Raw genomic sequence first — 17,715 nt, forward strand, 5'->3', positions numbered from 1 at the left:
GAATCTTATTTTTCAATCTCAGACACAGCAAGTAAATTCCTAAAATTGATTCTCGTGTTGTTTTTCTTTGGAACATCTACGCCACAAGCATTCAGAGATTGCTACAGAGACTTCACACACTCCTAGTTTGTCTGGGTTAACAGCGCATGGAGGAGAGGATGGGGTTGAGAGTGTGATGGAAGAAGAACAGAAGGCGGGGGCTGGAGGAGAAGCGTAGCTTTAACAAGCTTATCTCGCTCCCTAATTTAGTTTGGGCCATCAAAGTGTTGGGAGCTGACGTCGCTGGGGGCGGTCGTATTTTTTGACCGCTACCTGTGACAGCAATTACAGGTTCCCCCTTCAAGCGTGCCTTTGTTTTTGGTGGCAGACTTGACTGCTTGGGTAGAGCGAGATTACCTCAACGTTCTGCAACTGGAGTATAATCAAAGCTTCACAATGAGAGGTGTCATGCCTCTCTAAATCACCCAAGCAGCCAGTGCTACTGTTTCTTCCTGGCCCCTTTTACCAGGGGTTGCGGCGTTACTGTCATTATAACAGCACTGTTGTTTAAAGGTAATCATATACTTCACAGGAAAATATTCCACACTGCTGCCACAGCTGCTTTCAGAAACAGAAATGTGCACTACTTTACACAAAAAAGGGAAGCACTGGCAGCTTCCATCTGAAGGAGAAACTCCATGAATAGTGTATTCACAACAAATGAAGCATGCGTACATTGTGAGCAGCATCTGCATAATTGCATACCTGTAACCACAGCATTGTTAAGAGTTGAATTATGTGTGCACGTAAACTTCAATGCCTTTTTGTCTCGCTTTCATTAGCTTAACATCTCACAATTGGAGAACTGGGAGTTTACCCAATTGGATGCCTTTCAGAGAGCCAACAGTTTGCTTTGTAGTCACCCAGGCATGGCTTTGTCTACATGTGTGTCAGGACCCAGCTCTACGCCTGCTTATGTACACAGCAGGGGGTCTATATTTAAGAAGGGCCCTCTAACACCCAGGGAACAGTTCTAAATCTTTAAGTAGATGGAAGGAAAGAGAAGCTCTCGAGCTGTGTTGAACCTTATGAGAGAGGAAAACTCTGAGTGAGCCCATTCACATCACAGCTCAGGAAGAAAAAAAAAAAAAAAAGAATTGTTTCAGGGTTTGTAAGATATTGCAGGTAATAAAAGTGTGGTGCATTGTGATGCGATGCACTGTGGTGGTTTGCAATGTGTCAAGACCCGGAATGAACCTGAGCCATATCTCATGCATTACTTCAGTTTGTTTGCTCATTTGTTTAATGTACGTCAGAGCCATGTGACACAGTATATGTTGGCCTATGACCAGGCCAATTAGTGTGATGTATTGTTGTCGCGATGCTGTGTATATTCAGCAGTAAATAAATCTGCATGCTTATGTTTCTCTCGCTTGCTGTCTGTGGATCTAAATTTTGCCACTGTCTTCCCATGTGACAGCAAAATGCCAAGTCGTACGCTTTTTTTCATCCTGTGTTGACTGCGACTTGGTGCTGCATAGATGTATGTGTGAGACAGTTTTATACTAACATTTTTGGCTATTTGCATTTTGAGGATTTAGAAATACACCACTCAATGCTATCAATTATTTACATGTTTTTCCATCATTATAAATCAACATGCTCTTTTAAACAAAGTGAATCGCATGGGAAGTTATGGAGATTTCACACCCTTAATGTGTCATATTTTTTATTTAAATTAGTTTTTTTTTGGTGCAGAGATGTCAAAGGTGCAGAACAGTGCAGAAAACTGTTGAATGAACACGACACAAGACCCACTGATTTTCACAAACAAATGAATTTTATGTCATTTTGATAAACAAAAATGTTGCACACCTTTAAATCCATAAAATTAGAAACAGGCATTCCAGATCAAGTGCTAATAATTAGAACAGCGTCCGTGAATGCAGGTGGAACCTGTGTTATTTAAAGCTCTGTCATCTATAGGATCTGGTGTTATCTTTGCTATTGAATTGTTTGGGGTCATCATTCCAAGATCTAAAGACCTCTCTCTGGCCTTCAGAAAAAAAAAAAAAAAAAAAAGTTGTGATGGATGCTTATCAGTCTGCCAAGGGATTTAAACACATTTCTAAAGTATTTGAAATAAATCACTCCACTGAAAGGAAAATCATCTTGGTGTAGATATCAAACGACTGCCAATTTGTTCAGCACTGGCCGCCCCTGCAAAGTCAGCTCCAGAGCAGAGCAGATCATTTCATGCAAAAAGAAGGTCTCAAACAACCCCAGAATGTCATCACAGGACCTGCAAGTAACTCAACAACTGTTGGTATCTAAGTGCATGTGTTTACCATGAGAAAGAGATTGCACAAATTTGACTTGCATGGGAGGTGTGCCAGGAAAAAGCTTTTGCTGACCAAAAAGAACATTAGAGCGAGACTAAAGTTTGCCAGTGAAGAGATAGGCAAAGGCCGGGTATTTTGCCTTTCAAGAGAAGAACCACATACCAACAACTATAGTCGTAGAAATGTCATAGTTTGGGGCTGCTTTGCTCACTTGAAAGACTGGGCAGCTTGCAGTCGTTGATTAAACTCTGAATTCTGCATCATATTAAAGAGTGTTCATGAAGATAATGTGAGGCCGTCTGTCTGAAATTTGAATCAATTCCATTGAAATCTGTGTTTTGCTGGGATTTTGAAACATGCAGTACATACAAGAAAACATCTAGCAACTGAAGGAAATTCGTATGCAAAATGGTCAAAATTTTCAGCAAGCCGTCTAGAGGACAGTTATGCAAAAGGCTTACAAAACGCTATATCAGCTAAAACGGGCAATACTCGCTTCTGAGGCCAAGGATGACCTCACCTTCTCAACAGAAGAATATTACATCTGTTGAAGTTTTATTCAAAAGGCTAGTTTTCCTTGTTGTTTTCGTTGAAGTACATCACCTTTATCTGTAAGCTCTGGATCAAATGTTTACTTGTTCAAATATGTTGAAAAAGTCAACAATTTCCATGGGATGTAGTTACTCTTTCGCACGACTGTACATTATTCATCTGACATAAATAACACGGTGGTAAAGTCGCACTTAGAAACCGCTTGACCTGTTTAATCATAATTGCAGAAAATGTTCTGTGAAGCAGAGTGAGCAAGGTAAATGTGGTGGGGCTATAATGCTTATTCTTGTTGTTGTGCATTTTGGGGTTCAACTTAATCTCAACTCAGCAGTGTTGTGCACTTTCCTAAATAATGAAGCATAAATGAACCCTAAAATGTCGATACAAGTAGCAAGTCTGTGTGTTGACTGCCTAGCACCATTGCGCTGCAAATTGTTTGCAACAAATGTGAGAGTGTATTAAAAATTAACCCAAATGGTGCAGTCTGGGTTTCAGAAGCTGCTGCAGTGTGTGATTTCTGTTTTGCTGAGGCTCGGTTGTGGACTTAGCCTTGTTGTTCAATACTCTGTGAATAATTGAAACTGACTTCTTGCGCCCAGTATCTTTATACAGTAAATCCTCTAATAACATCAAAAGAATAAAAAAACAAAAAAACAGATTCTGACTAGATTGTGAAAATGTATCATCTCTGAAACTTTTTCATCAGTTAAGTTTCTTGAGCATTTAAATTGATCATTTTTCTCTCTTCCTCTCTGTTTCTCTCTTTTTGTGCCGCTCTCAGGTGGACTTGCTTGTGCCGACCAAGGTCACAGGTATCATCACCCAGGGAGCTAAAGACTTCGGCCATGTCCAGTTTGTTGGCTCATACAAAGTTGCTTACAGTAATGATGGAGAGCGATGGAATGTATATCAAGATAAGAAACAAGGGAAGGACAAGGTAAGTCGCTTTCACACCACATAATGACAAACACAAACGGGTTTAAACAGGTAGAAGATATTGACTGAACAGACTGTATACAACGCATCTTTATCGTCATGTGCGCAAAGCAAACTTAGAAAAATAAAGTGGAATCATAAATGCATGCCTATGGGTAGTGTGAGTACTGAGGTTTTGAATTATATATCGCACCATGAAGGCAAGGGGCATTCTGAGTGAAACGAGAGAAACAGTGTCAACAGAAAAAATGCATGGGAAGGATAGAAACCTGAAACAGGTATTAAGTATGACCATGTCCATTTTGGGACCTGTCTGTTTCTCTTCTCCACTTCTCTTTAGCATCTCCTTATCTGTGGCTCAAACTGAGTGCGCCTGGTCTGTCCCATTGCCTCTCGCTGGTTTGGGATCAGATAAGACTGTGCTGTCAAACCTGGCCTGGCCAGTGCTATGCTGAAAATCTTGTTTACAGCCCTTCAACAGAGTACACATGTCCATTCCAATCGCCCACAACAACAGAGACGACACAGGGCTGCAGCAGCCTTTCTGCTGATATCAGGAGAGCTGCAGGCAGCAGGTTAGAGCCAAAGCTGAAGCCCCTTGTCTTTCAGACACTGGTGGCAAGAGAGGTAGTTTACTTTTCTCTCTCTCTGTGTTATTGAAAGATATGCCATACTTCTTCTGCTTATTCGCTTATTGGTGATGTGTTGACTATGGGAAATTATGAGGCTGAGATCTAGTAGAACTCATATCTCATATCGCACTAAAAGCAAATACTGTAGAGGTGCTTGAAATTGTTATACACTGAGATCATGGAATATAATATGTTCTTTTTTTATTCTGCAGTTTGATTTAGGTCTTCATCTATGTCTTGAATATAATCTCAAAGTATATGATCATAGGAAGAATGCTTTACAGTGTAATTATCATTTTTAAACTTGTGGAAGACATTTGCGTGAATAAATAACCACATTTTCATAAGTGAACGTGTGTAAAAGGTGTCGTAAAACAAAACTTAACTCTTTGAACATGAAAAAGACATTTGATGTTCTGCTTATCCCGGGTCAGTTTGTGATGGCAGCAGGCTAAACAGGATATTCCAGACATTCGTATCCCCAGCAACATTTCCCAGCTCCTCCTGGGGGATCCCGAGGCATTCCCAGGCCAGTTGGGATACCTTATCCCTCCAGCGAGCTCTGGGTCTCCTCCCAGTTAGACGTGCCCGGAAAACCTCCAAAGGAAGGCACCCAGGAGGCATCCTAATCAGATGCCCAGACAACCTCAGCTGGCTCCTGTCGACACGAAGGCGCAGTGGCTTTACTCTTGAGTTCCCTCCAGATGTCTGGGCCCCTCACCCTATCTCTAAGGCTGAGCCCAGACACCATACGGAGGAAACTCATTTCGGCCACTTGTATCCGCCATCTAATTTTTTTGGGCACTCCCCAGAGCTCATGACCACAGGTGAGGCTTGACTGGTAAATGGAAAGCTTCACCTTCCGGCTCAGCTCTCTCTTCACCAAAACGGTCCGGTACAGCGTCTGAATTATTTCTGACTCGGCACCAATCCACCTGTCCATGTCACGCTCCATTTTACTGTCACTCGTGAACAAGATCCCAAGATACTTTAACTCCCTTCACTTGGCCACCACTATGGCCTCAGACTTGGAGGTGCTGAGTCCCACCCCAGGGTTTGTGGTTGTGCATCATATTTTGTTTGCACAGATAATTCAAGTGCTTGTAAGATATTCAGATGCTGAGACAATGTCGTCATGCTTGAGTGCAACTTTTTTTTGTGGCTGAGCAACCTCTTAGACGAGGTGAGACAGGCACACAAAACTACCACCTTCTAACAATTGACCCTTATTTGACACCGTATTTGATTAGTAATTGAAGGCAGATTGATTTAGATTTCACTAGATTCAATCTTTAATGCATATTGGCCCATGTTCATTTATTAATGCAAATTTCTTCCACACATTTAAAAAATATAATCCAATAGGAAAGCATTTGTGAATAGGTCTCTAATGGCTTAAAAATCCTCCAGTCGCTCATTTTCCATAATACCTTATTTCAAAGTCTTACTGCAGTCTATGCCCTGCAGTGTGTGCACATAAAAGCATCAGCTATGATGTCTGGCTTTCTCGTAAAAACTGATTCTGAGCAGTTGGTGGAGGTTATGTGTTAACTTTAACTGTCATTTCAAGATAAGATTTTTATTTTGTTTGGCTCAGTGTGATAGTGATCTAACACAGTAATATGACAGCACTTTGTTAAAGCGAATAATACCCATCAATAGCCGGTTATCAATTTATACCCTTATCCTGTTTTGCGGAGCCAGAGTAGCAGCAGCCGATCGTCAGAAATATTTTTCCACTTCTACAGTCAAATTCTTTGCTTCGAGAGTTTATAATTTCAACACCCATGATGATCTTTGGATACGGGCCACTGCAGGCTCAGCATGATTTTCAATCTAAATACTGAGCACTGGAAGGCTTCCAAAGGCCTGGCAGGCATCATCTGAAATAACAAAGGGAAGGAGAGAAAAATACTGGTGACATCTCAGGAACCTATTATGTTTATTATTTTTTATTTCTAAATCTCATTTTCAGGAAAGAGAAAAACGTATATATGTATAGCACAAGACACAAGACATTTGATCGTCTATGTGTTCCCTGTCTATAATTCAGACCAGAACCAAGGGTAGACTAGTCAATCTGAGTCCGTGTGTGCTCTGTATTAGAGGGCAGGCATGTTTAGCAAGGCTTCTGAAAATGTCAATCAGTTTGTCCCTAGCGGAGCCAAGGGGCTGTTCAGATGTATGATTCTTCAAGGTGTTTTCCCCCTTCAGTCAACTGAAGCAGCCATTAATGCTAGAGGACACATTTGGCTGTTGGACTCCCGAGGGTGCTCCTGCCACACCACAATGCTCGACTTGGAAGGGATATATTTTGTGTGTGTGTGTGGGTGTCTGGTTTGGGCACACCGGTAGAGGCTTGTAAGTATTCTTCTCAGCTCCCCCCTTCAGCTCCTGTGTGGCAGTGGCTGCAGGCAGTTACATCTAGATTGAGAGAGGAGGCTCTGTCAGAATACAGATGTTGTCAAAGCAGGGGCACATGACACACACACACACACCACGGTAACCCTCTACAAAATCCATGGAGTGCCGAGTACCTGTGTACTGCACTTTTAACTGACAAGTAACAACTTAGTCCATTGTTTAAACATAATTAAACTGGGGTACATTGCGTAATTATACATATCGGCTCGGCTGCATTCCCACATGCACACACTATCCGCACCTGGGTCATTGCGTGGTCTATTGCTGCACCACTGCTCTTTCCTGGGTGTCAATATTTACACAGTTGATGGGGACAATCAAGCACAAAGGTAATTGATTTATGTTTAATAGTGTTTCACTCAGGTGACACAGGGTTAATTAGCCATTAGAGCCTTCAGTTCCCTCCGGGTCATGGGGTGACTGACTGTTAGATATTGTAGCTGGGAATACAATCATTTTAAGATTAGCTACTTATTATAGTGATACCTTCCTTTTCTACCGTCCCTGGAAAATATTAGCTTCAAGGTTTAATGCGCCGGAGGGTTAATAAAACACATAACTAGATAACATATTCCTGGCTTCTTAAAAGAGGTGGGTAGTTGTGTATTTCTGCTTGATAGAGTGTAACTGCCTCCTCCTAAGCTGGCACGCTGCTCTTGACCTTTCAATGAAGACGTGGCTGAGTTTTCCCAGTATCACCGCAGCTGGCTCAGGCTACAAGAGGGCAGAGAGCAAAAAACATGTGAGCAACCTGCTTTCTTGTATGGGCAGTGTTGTATCTCCGGGCACAAACAAGGCCTACCTTAGTAATTCATACCCATGAAGCTACCAGCCTGGGAAATCAATAGTTGGGAGCAGACTTTTGGCCCCTGGGTCAGTCTGAAGACACACACAGAAATGTGCCCTGTATGCTTGTGTCTTGACTATTGGATAATATAATCATACTTGGAGGGCATGAAGCGAGACCTACCGTGAACTAGCTCTCGCATATTTGACTAAAAGGTCAATCTATAAGATGTAAAGACACCTTGGATGTGTGTGTTAGCCAAAGTCAAAGGGTTGATTGTCTCAGTGCTGCTGAAATCAGTGGTGCTTCCTGACTTTGGCAACAGAAACGGAGACTAACAGTTTAAAGTGAAAAACTAGAACATTAAGATATTTTAGTAGCTGGCAGCTAGCACAGACAACTAGCAGTCTTCTTCACTCGGCAGTTGCAAGAGGCTCATCCTCTTTTTTTTCCTGATGTCGGGCAGGATGAACGTTGGTCAGACACAGCAGGTCAGGCTTCAGCTGCAGGAGCTGCGTCATTTATGCTCTGCTCTATCTGTATTTTGTTTTCTCATTGCTGAAGTGGGATACAAATCAAATCTGTTAATTCCTCAGCTTAATGAAACCTAATCGTAGTTACAATAATTTCATTATGTTGCTGTAACAGTCACTATTTACAGCAGCCACTGCTCTAACTCAACTAGTCATAGTTATGTGTGCGTATATATATACTGTATTTATATGGCCGTTGAGAAACAGAATGGACATGCAAAGGCCAGTAAATGAAATCATATTTGGAATGTGAGTAGTCAGAGGTGTTGTAAGGCGTAGAAACAAACCACAGGGCAAACACAACAGAACAGGGTTGCAGGCAGGGCAGAGAGGGAAAGATCTACAATACAAGAATTCATGCAAAATGTCTACATCGGCAAATAGTAAAAGACATGTTTTAACCTACTGCACAACTATTTTGTTGAAATTTGGAAATATGATTCACCAAGGCAATGCATTTGATCATATGCAAATGAAGAAATCGAGTTTTAGTAACTATTGATAATGTCTACATATTGCATACTTGCTTATGTGGCAAGAAACTTTCTTTAAAATGCTTTGTGAAATAACAGGAGATGGCTCAGTGTCACACAGCTTTCATAGAGTTTGCTGGTAATTGCTGGAATAATTTCTTTACACCTGAGTACCTCTGGCTTAGACATGTTTCAAATGACATATTTTGTTGTTTTCTTTCTACCTCTGAATTATTTAATACACTAAAAGTCATTTGCCAATATGTTGTTGTCGAGGATATTTTCATCATCTTGCTATCTTGCTGATATTATTTGTCCTTTTATTGAGATTCCTCACATATCCTGTTCCAGACAGTTTATTTTAGAGACATTGCCTCTGACACTGTGCAGTTCCCCAGACAGTCTAGGACAGATTCTTGTCATATTTCAATCAGCTGTTGCCTTTATGGCCTTCTTGTCCTGCCTTTTATGTGCCCTGGTTGTAATATTACAGTTCTGGCAACACTCCTGGAAGTGACACATTTCTTTTTTTCCACTGTCAAATGTTTATTGTTGTGTTATTCTAAAATCAGTAGAATTTTATGATCCGTGCAACGTGACTTTCTTAACTTTATTATGAAGTATCAGTGTAAGCATCATGCAGTTGAAAGAATCACTGTCAAAAAGCACTGAAACAGATGTGGGCTGGAGCAAATGGGAGAGCCTAACCACACTGCTCAGGACTTCAGATGGAGTCATGTCAATAATTGTTTATTTAAAAATGTGTTGATATAATAATTTATTTTTTCTAAATTTGTGGAATATATGAAAACTGCAGAAGTACAAGATAAGGAAACCTTAGATATTTATTGATTTTTCTCTGATTATTAAGTAGTAGAGGAAGAGGGAGAGATGAAAGAGAGTAGCATCCTTTGCTTGTCTGCAGATGCAAACCTTGTCTGACTACAGCTCCATGCTACAGTATAGATGAGAAAGATGGGGGGGGGGGCTGCAGGAAGAAAATGAGGAAAAAGAATGAAATAAGGACAGTAATGAAAGTGTACACCTGTCACATGATTTCAGCTTCAGTCCTCAGTTAGATTAACTCACAAAAGCACTGAGAACCACATGTGACATGGAAGAAGTCACAGCAATGGAAACACACACACATGCTAGGAGGAGGAGGTTTGATATCTTGTCACATTATTGCATATTGATCTGGGACAATTACATCTTATATGTCCAGCTGACACTGGATAACCAAATGGCTCACAACAGTATCTACTACATGCTCAAACCATGTCTTTCATGCTCCAGCTTCTATAGAATCTGGACAATATTGAATCCTTATTCAGACTTATGATTATATGCTTTAGTGGAATTCATTTTCTAAGAGTTTTATAATGATGAAAGTGACATAAGGCTCAAAATGAAATGGGATTTCCAATTATAATATTTCAGGTTGTTACAAGCACCAACATCAAGCTTAAGTGGCCTAAAGCTATTATATACTTGTGAATAATTACAGCCTAAATGTGAGTGTTGTTCTCTATAGTCGCAACCACGTAAAAAAAGAAAAGTAAAAGCTATAGCTTCTTTGTTTGAGTTTCAAATTGTCTTTAAGTTTTGTCTTAAGTTAATTGAAAAGTTTAGTTTTTAGTTTTCATAGAAGAAATAAATAAATGACAACATTTCACGTATATTGCTTTTCCTTTAACCTTTGTTTAATTTTCACCATCATGTACTTGAGTCATATTTTTATTTATATTTTTAAGAGCTTTTCTGGTTTATTATGATGGTGGATGAGATTGCACACTTGCTTCATGTAGGAAAATATATATTATGATTTTCTCAACTGCAGTGTAAGCAGATGCATGTCCCTTAAACTGCAGAAGAGTGGATGAATATTAGTCGAGCAAACACGATTAAGATTAAGGTTATATTTGCATTAGCCATGTAAAAGCAGGATTTGCCAGTTTTAAAAAACAAAGATATTCTGGTTTGTCTGTGGACAAATTTGTCAAAAATATTTTTATTACATTTTTCATTCAGCTTTTATAGGTTATTTATCCAATGAAGTGGAATACAAGATAACTCCTTCTTTTTCATGGGGGGGGGCACAACAGATTGTCACCAGGTTGCGGACAAAATTTCGATAAAGATGAACCTTTCACAACTTCCCTACTCGGTTTCCTTTTGTATCTCTAGTGTGTGCGAATGAGGCATTAACGCAGTTTGTATGACCAATTCCTTTTCTCACTTTCTATTATCCTCTTTGTTATTACCGCCGTGAGGTTTATGTGAATGGTGTCTTCCAGTTGGCAATGTGCTTACTAACAAACACAGAGGCTGGGGCACGTAAAACTTAAATCACCAAATCTCCTCTTTGACCTTCTATTTTAGGATAGTATGTGAATATTTTGTCCAACCGCACAAGGTCGAAACTATTGTCCTCCAAAACCCTGCATGGCCATCGCTGTAGTACCTGTTATGATGAAACCTTCGAGATCATGTGTTGACCGGCTAAATCTAAAACCAGCACCTTGGATGAAAGGGAATTAGTTGAAGCTTCACTCTCAAAATGGTCGACCCCCCCCCCCAACCTCCCTATTTCCAGCACCTGCTTGGATTTAGCCCAGTGATTTTCCATCTCACACAACAGTGAATCCCATTACATCCCAATTACACAGGCATAATCATGTCTGTTTAAATTAAATGATCATATCCTTCAATGAAGCACTCATTGTAGATACATTTCTTCCTAATATACTTCATTCTGCTGTCTATTAAGCAAACACCAACAAAAAGCTTCTAATAATCAACAGCAGAACACACGTCCCAGTATGACAGTTATATTTGTTTGTATCTGGCAGCTTGTTAATCCTTGAACTGGTGTTTCAAGGCTTTTCTAATGGCTTTTAAATCTCACTGAATTGATGTAATAGTGATGTACATACTGAAATCTCTTTCTTAACAACTTCAATGTGTAGAATATAGTAAATACAATGACATTTTCAATATTTCCGTGAAGGATATGCTGGTGGCTACATGATAACAGTGTAGGTGTATTGATCCGGAACTCACATTAGTCTGTAACACAATATGTTATGATTTTTATGGAGCCAAAGCTGGAAAAAAAACAGGGCTTTTCATTCATAGCAACATTTCTGGCATCCACCAAAGCCTTTCTTTTATTGCCAAAGTGAAAAATTCAAGAAAATTTATGACAAAATTGAAAGAAAGAAGAAGACCAACAAGCATAGGATGCATGTTAATAGCACCAGCGCTCGGTGAGGAGGAGAAAACAACGGTAGATGTCTGTCACTAATTGTGAAGGTGGGATTCCAGCTGTGCCGCTCTAACAACGCAAAATTTTCCGCAGGGGGAAACTGCTGATTTGCTCACTTGTGAGGTGCATAAAAGAAAAGTACCAAGAATAGAATTCTGAGAATGTACCGTTATTGGCAGTGTTTGAATTGAAACTCTGATTGGCTGCACTTCACTGCCTGTTCAGGCATAAGGCCTTCAAGGTAACTGGAGTCTGGAGAAATCAGGCAAGAAATGCACCAGGAATGTTCTGCACCTGCCTCCCAGTAAAAAGAAGTCACAACATGTTGCCTCCTAAAGCATTTGGTAACTATTCTTTCAGTCATAAAAGCCCCTGAATATTGCTGCAGCATTAAAATGAAGTTTTGTAATTAATGGTTTTTCATGGTGGTTTGTTTTTGTAGAGAAAAAACCTTGACTCTAGCTTCTGTTCTTGTTGTGTAAATAAACAATCAGTTATAAATAATCATCATAATTCCTCCATTCTGCTGTTTCCACAGGTATTCCAGGGGAACTTTGACAACGACACACACAGAAAGAACGTGATAGACCCGCCCATCTACGCTCGGCTGATCCGGATCCTTCCTTGGTCATGGTACGGCAGGATCACTTTGCGTGTAGAAATACTCGGATGCACAGAGGAAGAGTGAAGTCCTTTCCTCCATCTTTCTTGCCATCGCCCCCTGTCCCTTGGCATACTGGAGTCTCTCACCCAGTATATCAAAAATAAACTGTGCAACCTGTAAAAAGAAATTGATTTCCAATGGAATTTTTCAAGAATAAGTGTTTGGTTGTGGTGGGTTGCTGTTTGTTCTTTTGTACAATGATTTCAAACCTGCCCCTGATCCACTTTTGTCTTTTAGTTTTCCTCTTTAAAGCGTGATCTTTGTCTTTTTATTCTTCAAGATGTACCATCCTGTTTGGAATGAACTTCTGTAATATATATATATGGGAGGGGTGGGGTTAGGGGGGTGGAGTCGGAAGAGGGGGTCTCACTGTGGTTTTAACTTGTTGCCATGGAAGCTATTGTACAGTATCACTTTTTAACAAAGATGTGAAATCTGTCTGCCGTGCTTCATCGGACATGATTAACCAATGTCATACCATAACTAAACTGTCTAAAATAGAATGTAGAGATCACATGTTATCACATTATCGGATATATTTTTACTTGGATTACTACACTTCCTCAAGCCATGCTTTTACCCTAATGGACACTGGCATTATTACATCAATCAAAACACTATTAATGCTCTTGTATTATATGTAAAAGACTAAGAAATTGCATGGTGCGTGAATTATAAATGTATACTATGACAAATCATTTAAAACCTCTAGCCCTGAGAGCAAATGGCTTTGATTTAGGGACCTATTTTTATGTGCATTTTTAAATAGTTCTGAAACATTAACACACACTGCAAAAGCTTGCTGGAGATGACTGATATGTGAGACAACAGACAAAACACTGCAGTTTAGAATGGTTCTGCAGCACTGACACTGAGGCTTATAGGCTCTCTAGTAAAATATCCTAATGCTCTCATAAGGAGTTTCCATTTTTTATTTGATTCTATTTGATTATAGCTACACTTTTTCTAAGATATTTGGAATTACTGTTTGTGCTTGTTCTTTTTTTTTGTATTTATTTAGATTTATTTGTCTCAGCTGTCAGTTGCATACAAATGTATGTTTAATGTCTTAGTGTTGTCTTGGAGATCTAAGTTGAATCAATTAAAAAGCTCAGGATAGATGTCATTTATAGTAACCCACAAATGTATAATTTTTGGCCACCTATTTAAAGATTTCTGTGTATTATTTAAAGAAAATGTCAAATGAGTGAGAGCAATTATTTAAATCATGTCCATATATGCATAATTCAAATATTGAAAGCAGTCTTTTATTTTTTTTTATCCCAGATAGATTATAAATTAATTACTTTCTTTATTTTCAAAAGAGAGCAAATGTCGAAGATTAATAATATATTAATACGTGTCATTATCTCGAACCTACAATGACGATGAACCGTGGTAACAGTACAGAGTTTGAAAGTAAATATGGACTGTGACTTTCTTTCAAGGGATTTAATCTGGATTAAAATAATACAGTAATGAAATGTTAAAGAACTTCTGGGTATTTTCACATGACATGACAGCAGCTCGCTGCGTGTTCAGATGGATTCAGGGTGCTGAAAATATTTAGACACATTAAGGTTGTGGGGGATAAAGATGCTGTTATGCCAATCACGTTGAAACCTTATGTTAATGCAGTTTTCAGTGTATGGCTTCTGCTGTTGGCTGCATCCCGCAGTAAATGAACAGTGATGCTTGGTTGGTTAAAGAAATGGAAGTAAACAAGTACCCGAGGTACTGCAGCAGTGTCAAAACTTACAGCCCATTCTACACGGCTTAAAAATAGGCCTGGATTACTCCTGTGGTTTCCACTCTTGACTAGTTTCCCCAAAGCTCTCAAGTGCTCCAATAAGAGCTGAAAGGAGCCATGTCTACTTTTATGCTTTACTCGCGACCTGTCAGCTTTCAGTCGCTTAACTAACCAATCATTTCATATTGTAGGAAAACCGTGTTTCTGTTTTGAGACTGCAGCACAGCCTGAAAGAGAAAGTAAGACATTTACAGGAAATTCCGAATTTAATTTAATGCACCTTTTCAAATTTGCTTGCCTGACTACATTAGAAATACAACCGTGGCACTGTTATTTTCATCACTTTATATGTAATGAATAAAAATGCATTGGAATCAAACACTGATGGACTTACTCCTACGTCCAAAATGATGAAAAGCACAGCAAGAAAACATCAAGAAATGTGTCACCGTCCAAATATTTTGGAGCTTACTTTGTATTGTTGTGTTCTAGGGCATTTTCAGCCGTCATGCCATCAACATGGTTGTTGTTGTAGTTGACAAGTAACCGTATGAAGTCTGAAAACAAAACACAAGTTTTGACTGGTAACTGGAACTGAGTATAGCCAACTGTATTCTGGTTTGGCAAATTATATTATGGTATACAGTATGATACAGTAGACTATAATGGTCCTGATGTTTCTAAAGACAGGGATATCTTGGAAAGGTTTACTTTTGTTATTGCCAAACTCAGTCAAAGACTTTACTGTAGATTATCAATATGTGAAAATAGTTATTGGTGTAAATCAGTGACTGTCATTCTTTGGACACAGAATAAGCATAAATAGATCATGTCTCACCGATTATTTGTCTTGAACATTTTCCATTTTGATTCTTCAGTTGCTTCTTTCCAAATAGCTATATCTTAGCCAGAATCTGCTCTGACGGATCTGCGTAGTTCATTTCCTGTGAGCTCTTATCACAGATCACGGCTACAAAGCTTTGAGGACGTTTGCATGATGTATGAGTTTGAGCAGTACAGTATAACAAAGATGTCCACCGGCACATTATGTTCTTGCATATCATAAAAGATGTAATAGCCTTTACTTTGTACTCACCATTGATTGTCTTGTGCATTGTAAAACTTCATCTCATGGGTTAAAAAGGGGGCGCAAAGTGGAAACTCATCCTGTCTTTGTATCTCTGCGTCAGCTGTTCACCTATTATTTCTTACCTCCTCAGTCTGAGTGTCAATCACTATCTAGAAAAACGCACCTATTATAATGCTGGTTAGGTTTGAGCCTGCAGAGGAGAGTGAGAAGCTGTGTACAGTCAAAAAAAGATGTTGCTTCAAAATAAAAGCTCTTTCAGTTTGACAAATAAAAACATATCTGTGAAAATGACATGGTTGTTTTGTTTTTTCTTGACTTAATTCCTTTGGTGTGAAACATGCCTTGAAACAGTATGTATCAACAGCCCATTAAATGTAACCTGTATTTTTAAAATTGACACTTTAACCTGGAAGTGATGACATTTCAAGTTTCCAAGTATGATTATGGTAGTTGATCCCTTAGTGACAGTATGTAACAGCCCTATAGTTACAGTACATAACAGGTCGCAACATATAAACAGTACATGTTCTGTTCATTGCTGATTCAGCTAAACATAACTTTTCTGGAAATTATTTAACTAAATTTGAAAGATAAATAATTAAAAAAAAACTATTCTGGAAACAAATAAGTATCAATACACTGTCGCTTTGGGTTTTAATTCATCAGATAAAGATCTTGTTGCAGTGTTTGGCCCTCTACTCCATCAAGCTTGGCTCAGTGTCAACATGGTGTTACCACATGAAGTCGCATTCATTGATTTTCTTTGTCCTGCCATTGCCAGTATCTGTGTCTCCCAAGTGAGTTCTCACAGTTGTGGCAGGGGATCAGAGTGAGTCACGGGGCCGACACACAGCAGTGGTAGATGAAATGTCCAGTAATGATTCTGTTACCAAAGTGTCAGTGCAGCGGGATGTAATTTCCTCGTAACTCAGGTGATTGAAGCTACTTGGCAATTAAAAGCTGATTAGAAAACAATCAGTTCAGTTTGGTTGTCCTTTCCATTAAAGCTTCATCCATATAATGATTGTACATCCAAAGCGAGAGTGACCACTTTTTGGTGAAGGGAGTCTTTCCTCTTTAAATAGAAGCTTCCTGCATCTTGTGTCAAAACAAATGCAGCACACAAGGAAATTCCACATAGATTTTCGGTCACACACTGTGATCTGCTAATTTTGTCTGATTGAATAAGTTCCATGAGTCTTTTAAACATTTTTTGGAACTTTTTATCTCAGTTTGCAGCACCATTTCAGTAAGGTAGGGGTAATTTCCTATAACTGCAATGATGTCAATTATAAAAACATAATATCATTGTTTGAGTTTGTTCGATTTGACTGTAATTAGTGCAACTGGCTGGACAGAGCTGATAAGAGATATTGTATTCAAAGCCGTTTGAATTTATTACTGTTATCAAAGAGCAAAGGTTTCATTACATTCGCTAGAGCCTGAAGAACAAAGGAAAGTGACAGGATGATATGAAGATGTTTGCTACAGCACAGAATAATGCACTTTAAATTCACGGTACGCTAATAATACATTGCAAAATATTATTTGTAAAATCAGGAATATATTTTGCTATCTGCTGTCGCACACATGTTTAGGACCTTTTCTAAGACATTTCTCTGTGATCTGCTCCAGCTCTTCATTGTTATAATCAACACATCAAAATGTCTTTTCACTTGCTTTCTCACCTCCCACTCTTCTACTCCCAGTCTATGTGTTGACAACAATGCAATTCATGCAATCTTCGTCTGGTTTCACAAAGTTGTTGTTTTTTATCCACGACGCTCTGTGTATAATAAAACAGCCGCACCATTTCCCACCTTAATTTCAACATTTGTGTAGCTGTTTGCATTTCTCTCTGTTCTTTGACCTTTATATTCCCTTTCCAATTTCACTTCTTTTATCTTTTCTCATGCAAAGAGCATAATTCTATTACCACAATCAAAAGGCAAGTCATATTTATTCTGGTGACCCACTGATTAAACTGAAAACTGATGAAATGAGTCTCCAGATTAAAGCGTCACTACACTGTGTAAACCAGAGGTGGAAGGAGGCTAAGACACATTCATTTACAAAAGGCCTTCTGTGAAAAAAGCTTTTTTCTTTCACCAAGATAAAAAAAAGATGCAGTGGTTTAACAGCGCTCCATTTCTAATTCATTAAAACCCTTAGAACTTGATTAGGTGCTTGTATTACGAATGAGAGATTGTTATTCTTCATTTTATTCTATTGACTGATTGATAGAGATTAGTGGCATCAGCTTGAAGCAGTGTTGCGATACATAG

The 17,715-nt window shown here is 39.1% G+C and overlaps 1 protein-coding gene across 2 annotated transcripts in view; it reads left to right on the forward strand.

The window, feature by feature from the left end:
• edil3a (EGF like and discoidin domains 3a) overlaps nucleotides 1-15,721 on the forward strand; it is a 108,984-nt gene extending 93,263 nt beyond the window's left edge. For both annotated transcript variants that reach the window (XM_023401522.2, XM_023401523.2), the window contains exons 9-10: nucleotides 3,655-3,810; nucleotides 12,465-15,721. In XM_023401522.2, coding sequence (XP_023257290.1) covers nucleotides 3,655-3,810; nucleotides 12,465-12,614 — 306 coding nt within the window. In that variant the 3' untranslated portion in view covers nucleotides 12,615-15,721. The remainder of the gene's footprint in view (nucleotides 1-3,654; nucleotides 3,811-12,464) is intronic.
• The last annotated feature ends 1,994 nt before the right edge of the window (nucleotides 15,722-17,715 follow it).

This window comes from Seriola lalandi, unplaced genomic scaffold (genome assembly GCF_002814215.2).
Source record: "Seriola lalandi dorsalis isolate HSWRI2012SDOR001 ecotype SW California unplaced genomic scaffold, Sedor1 jcf7180002053687, whole genome shotgun sequence".
Classification (NCBI taxonomy): domain Eukaryota; kingdom Metazoa; phylum Chordata; class Actinopteri; order Carangiformes; family Carangidae; genus Seriola; species Seriola lalandi.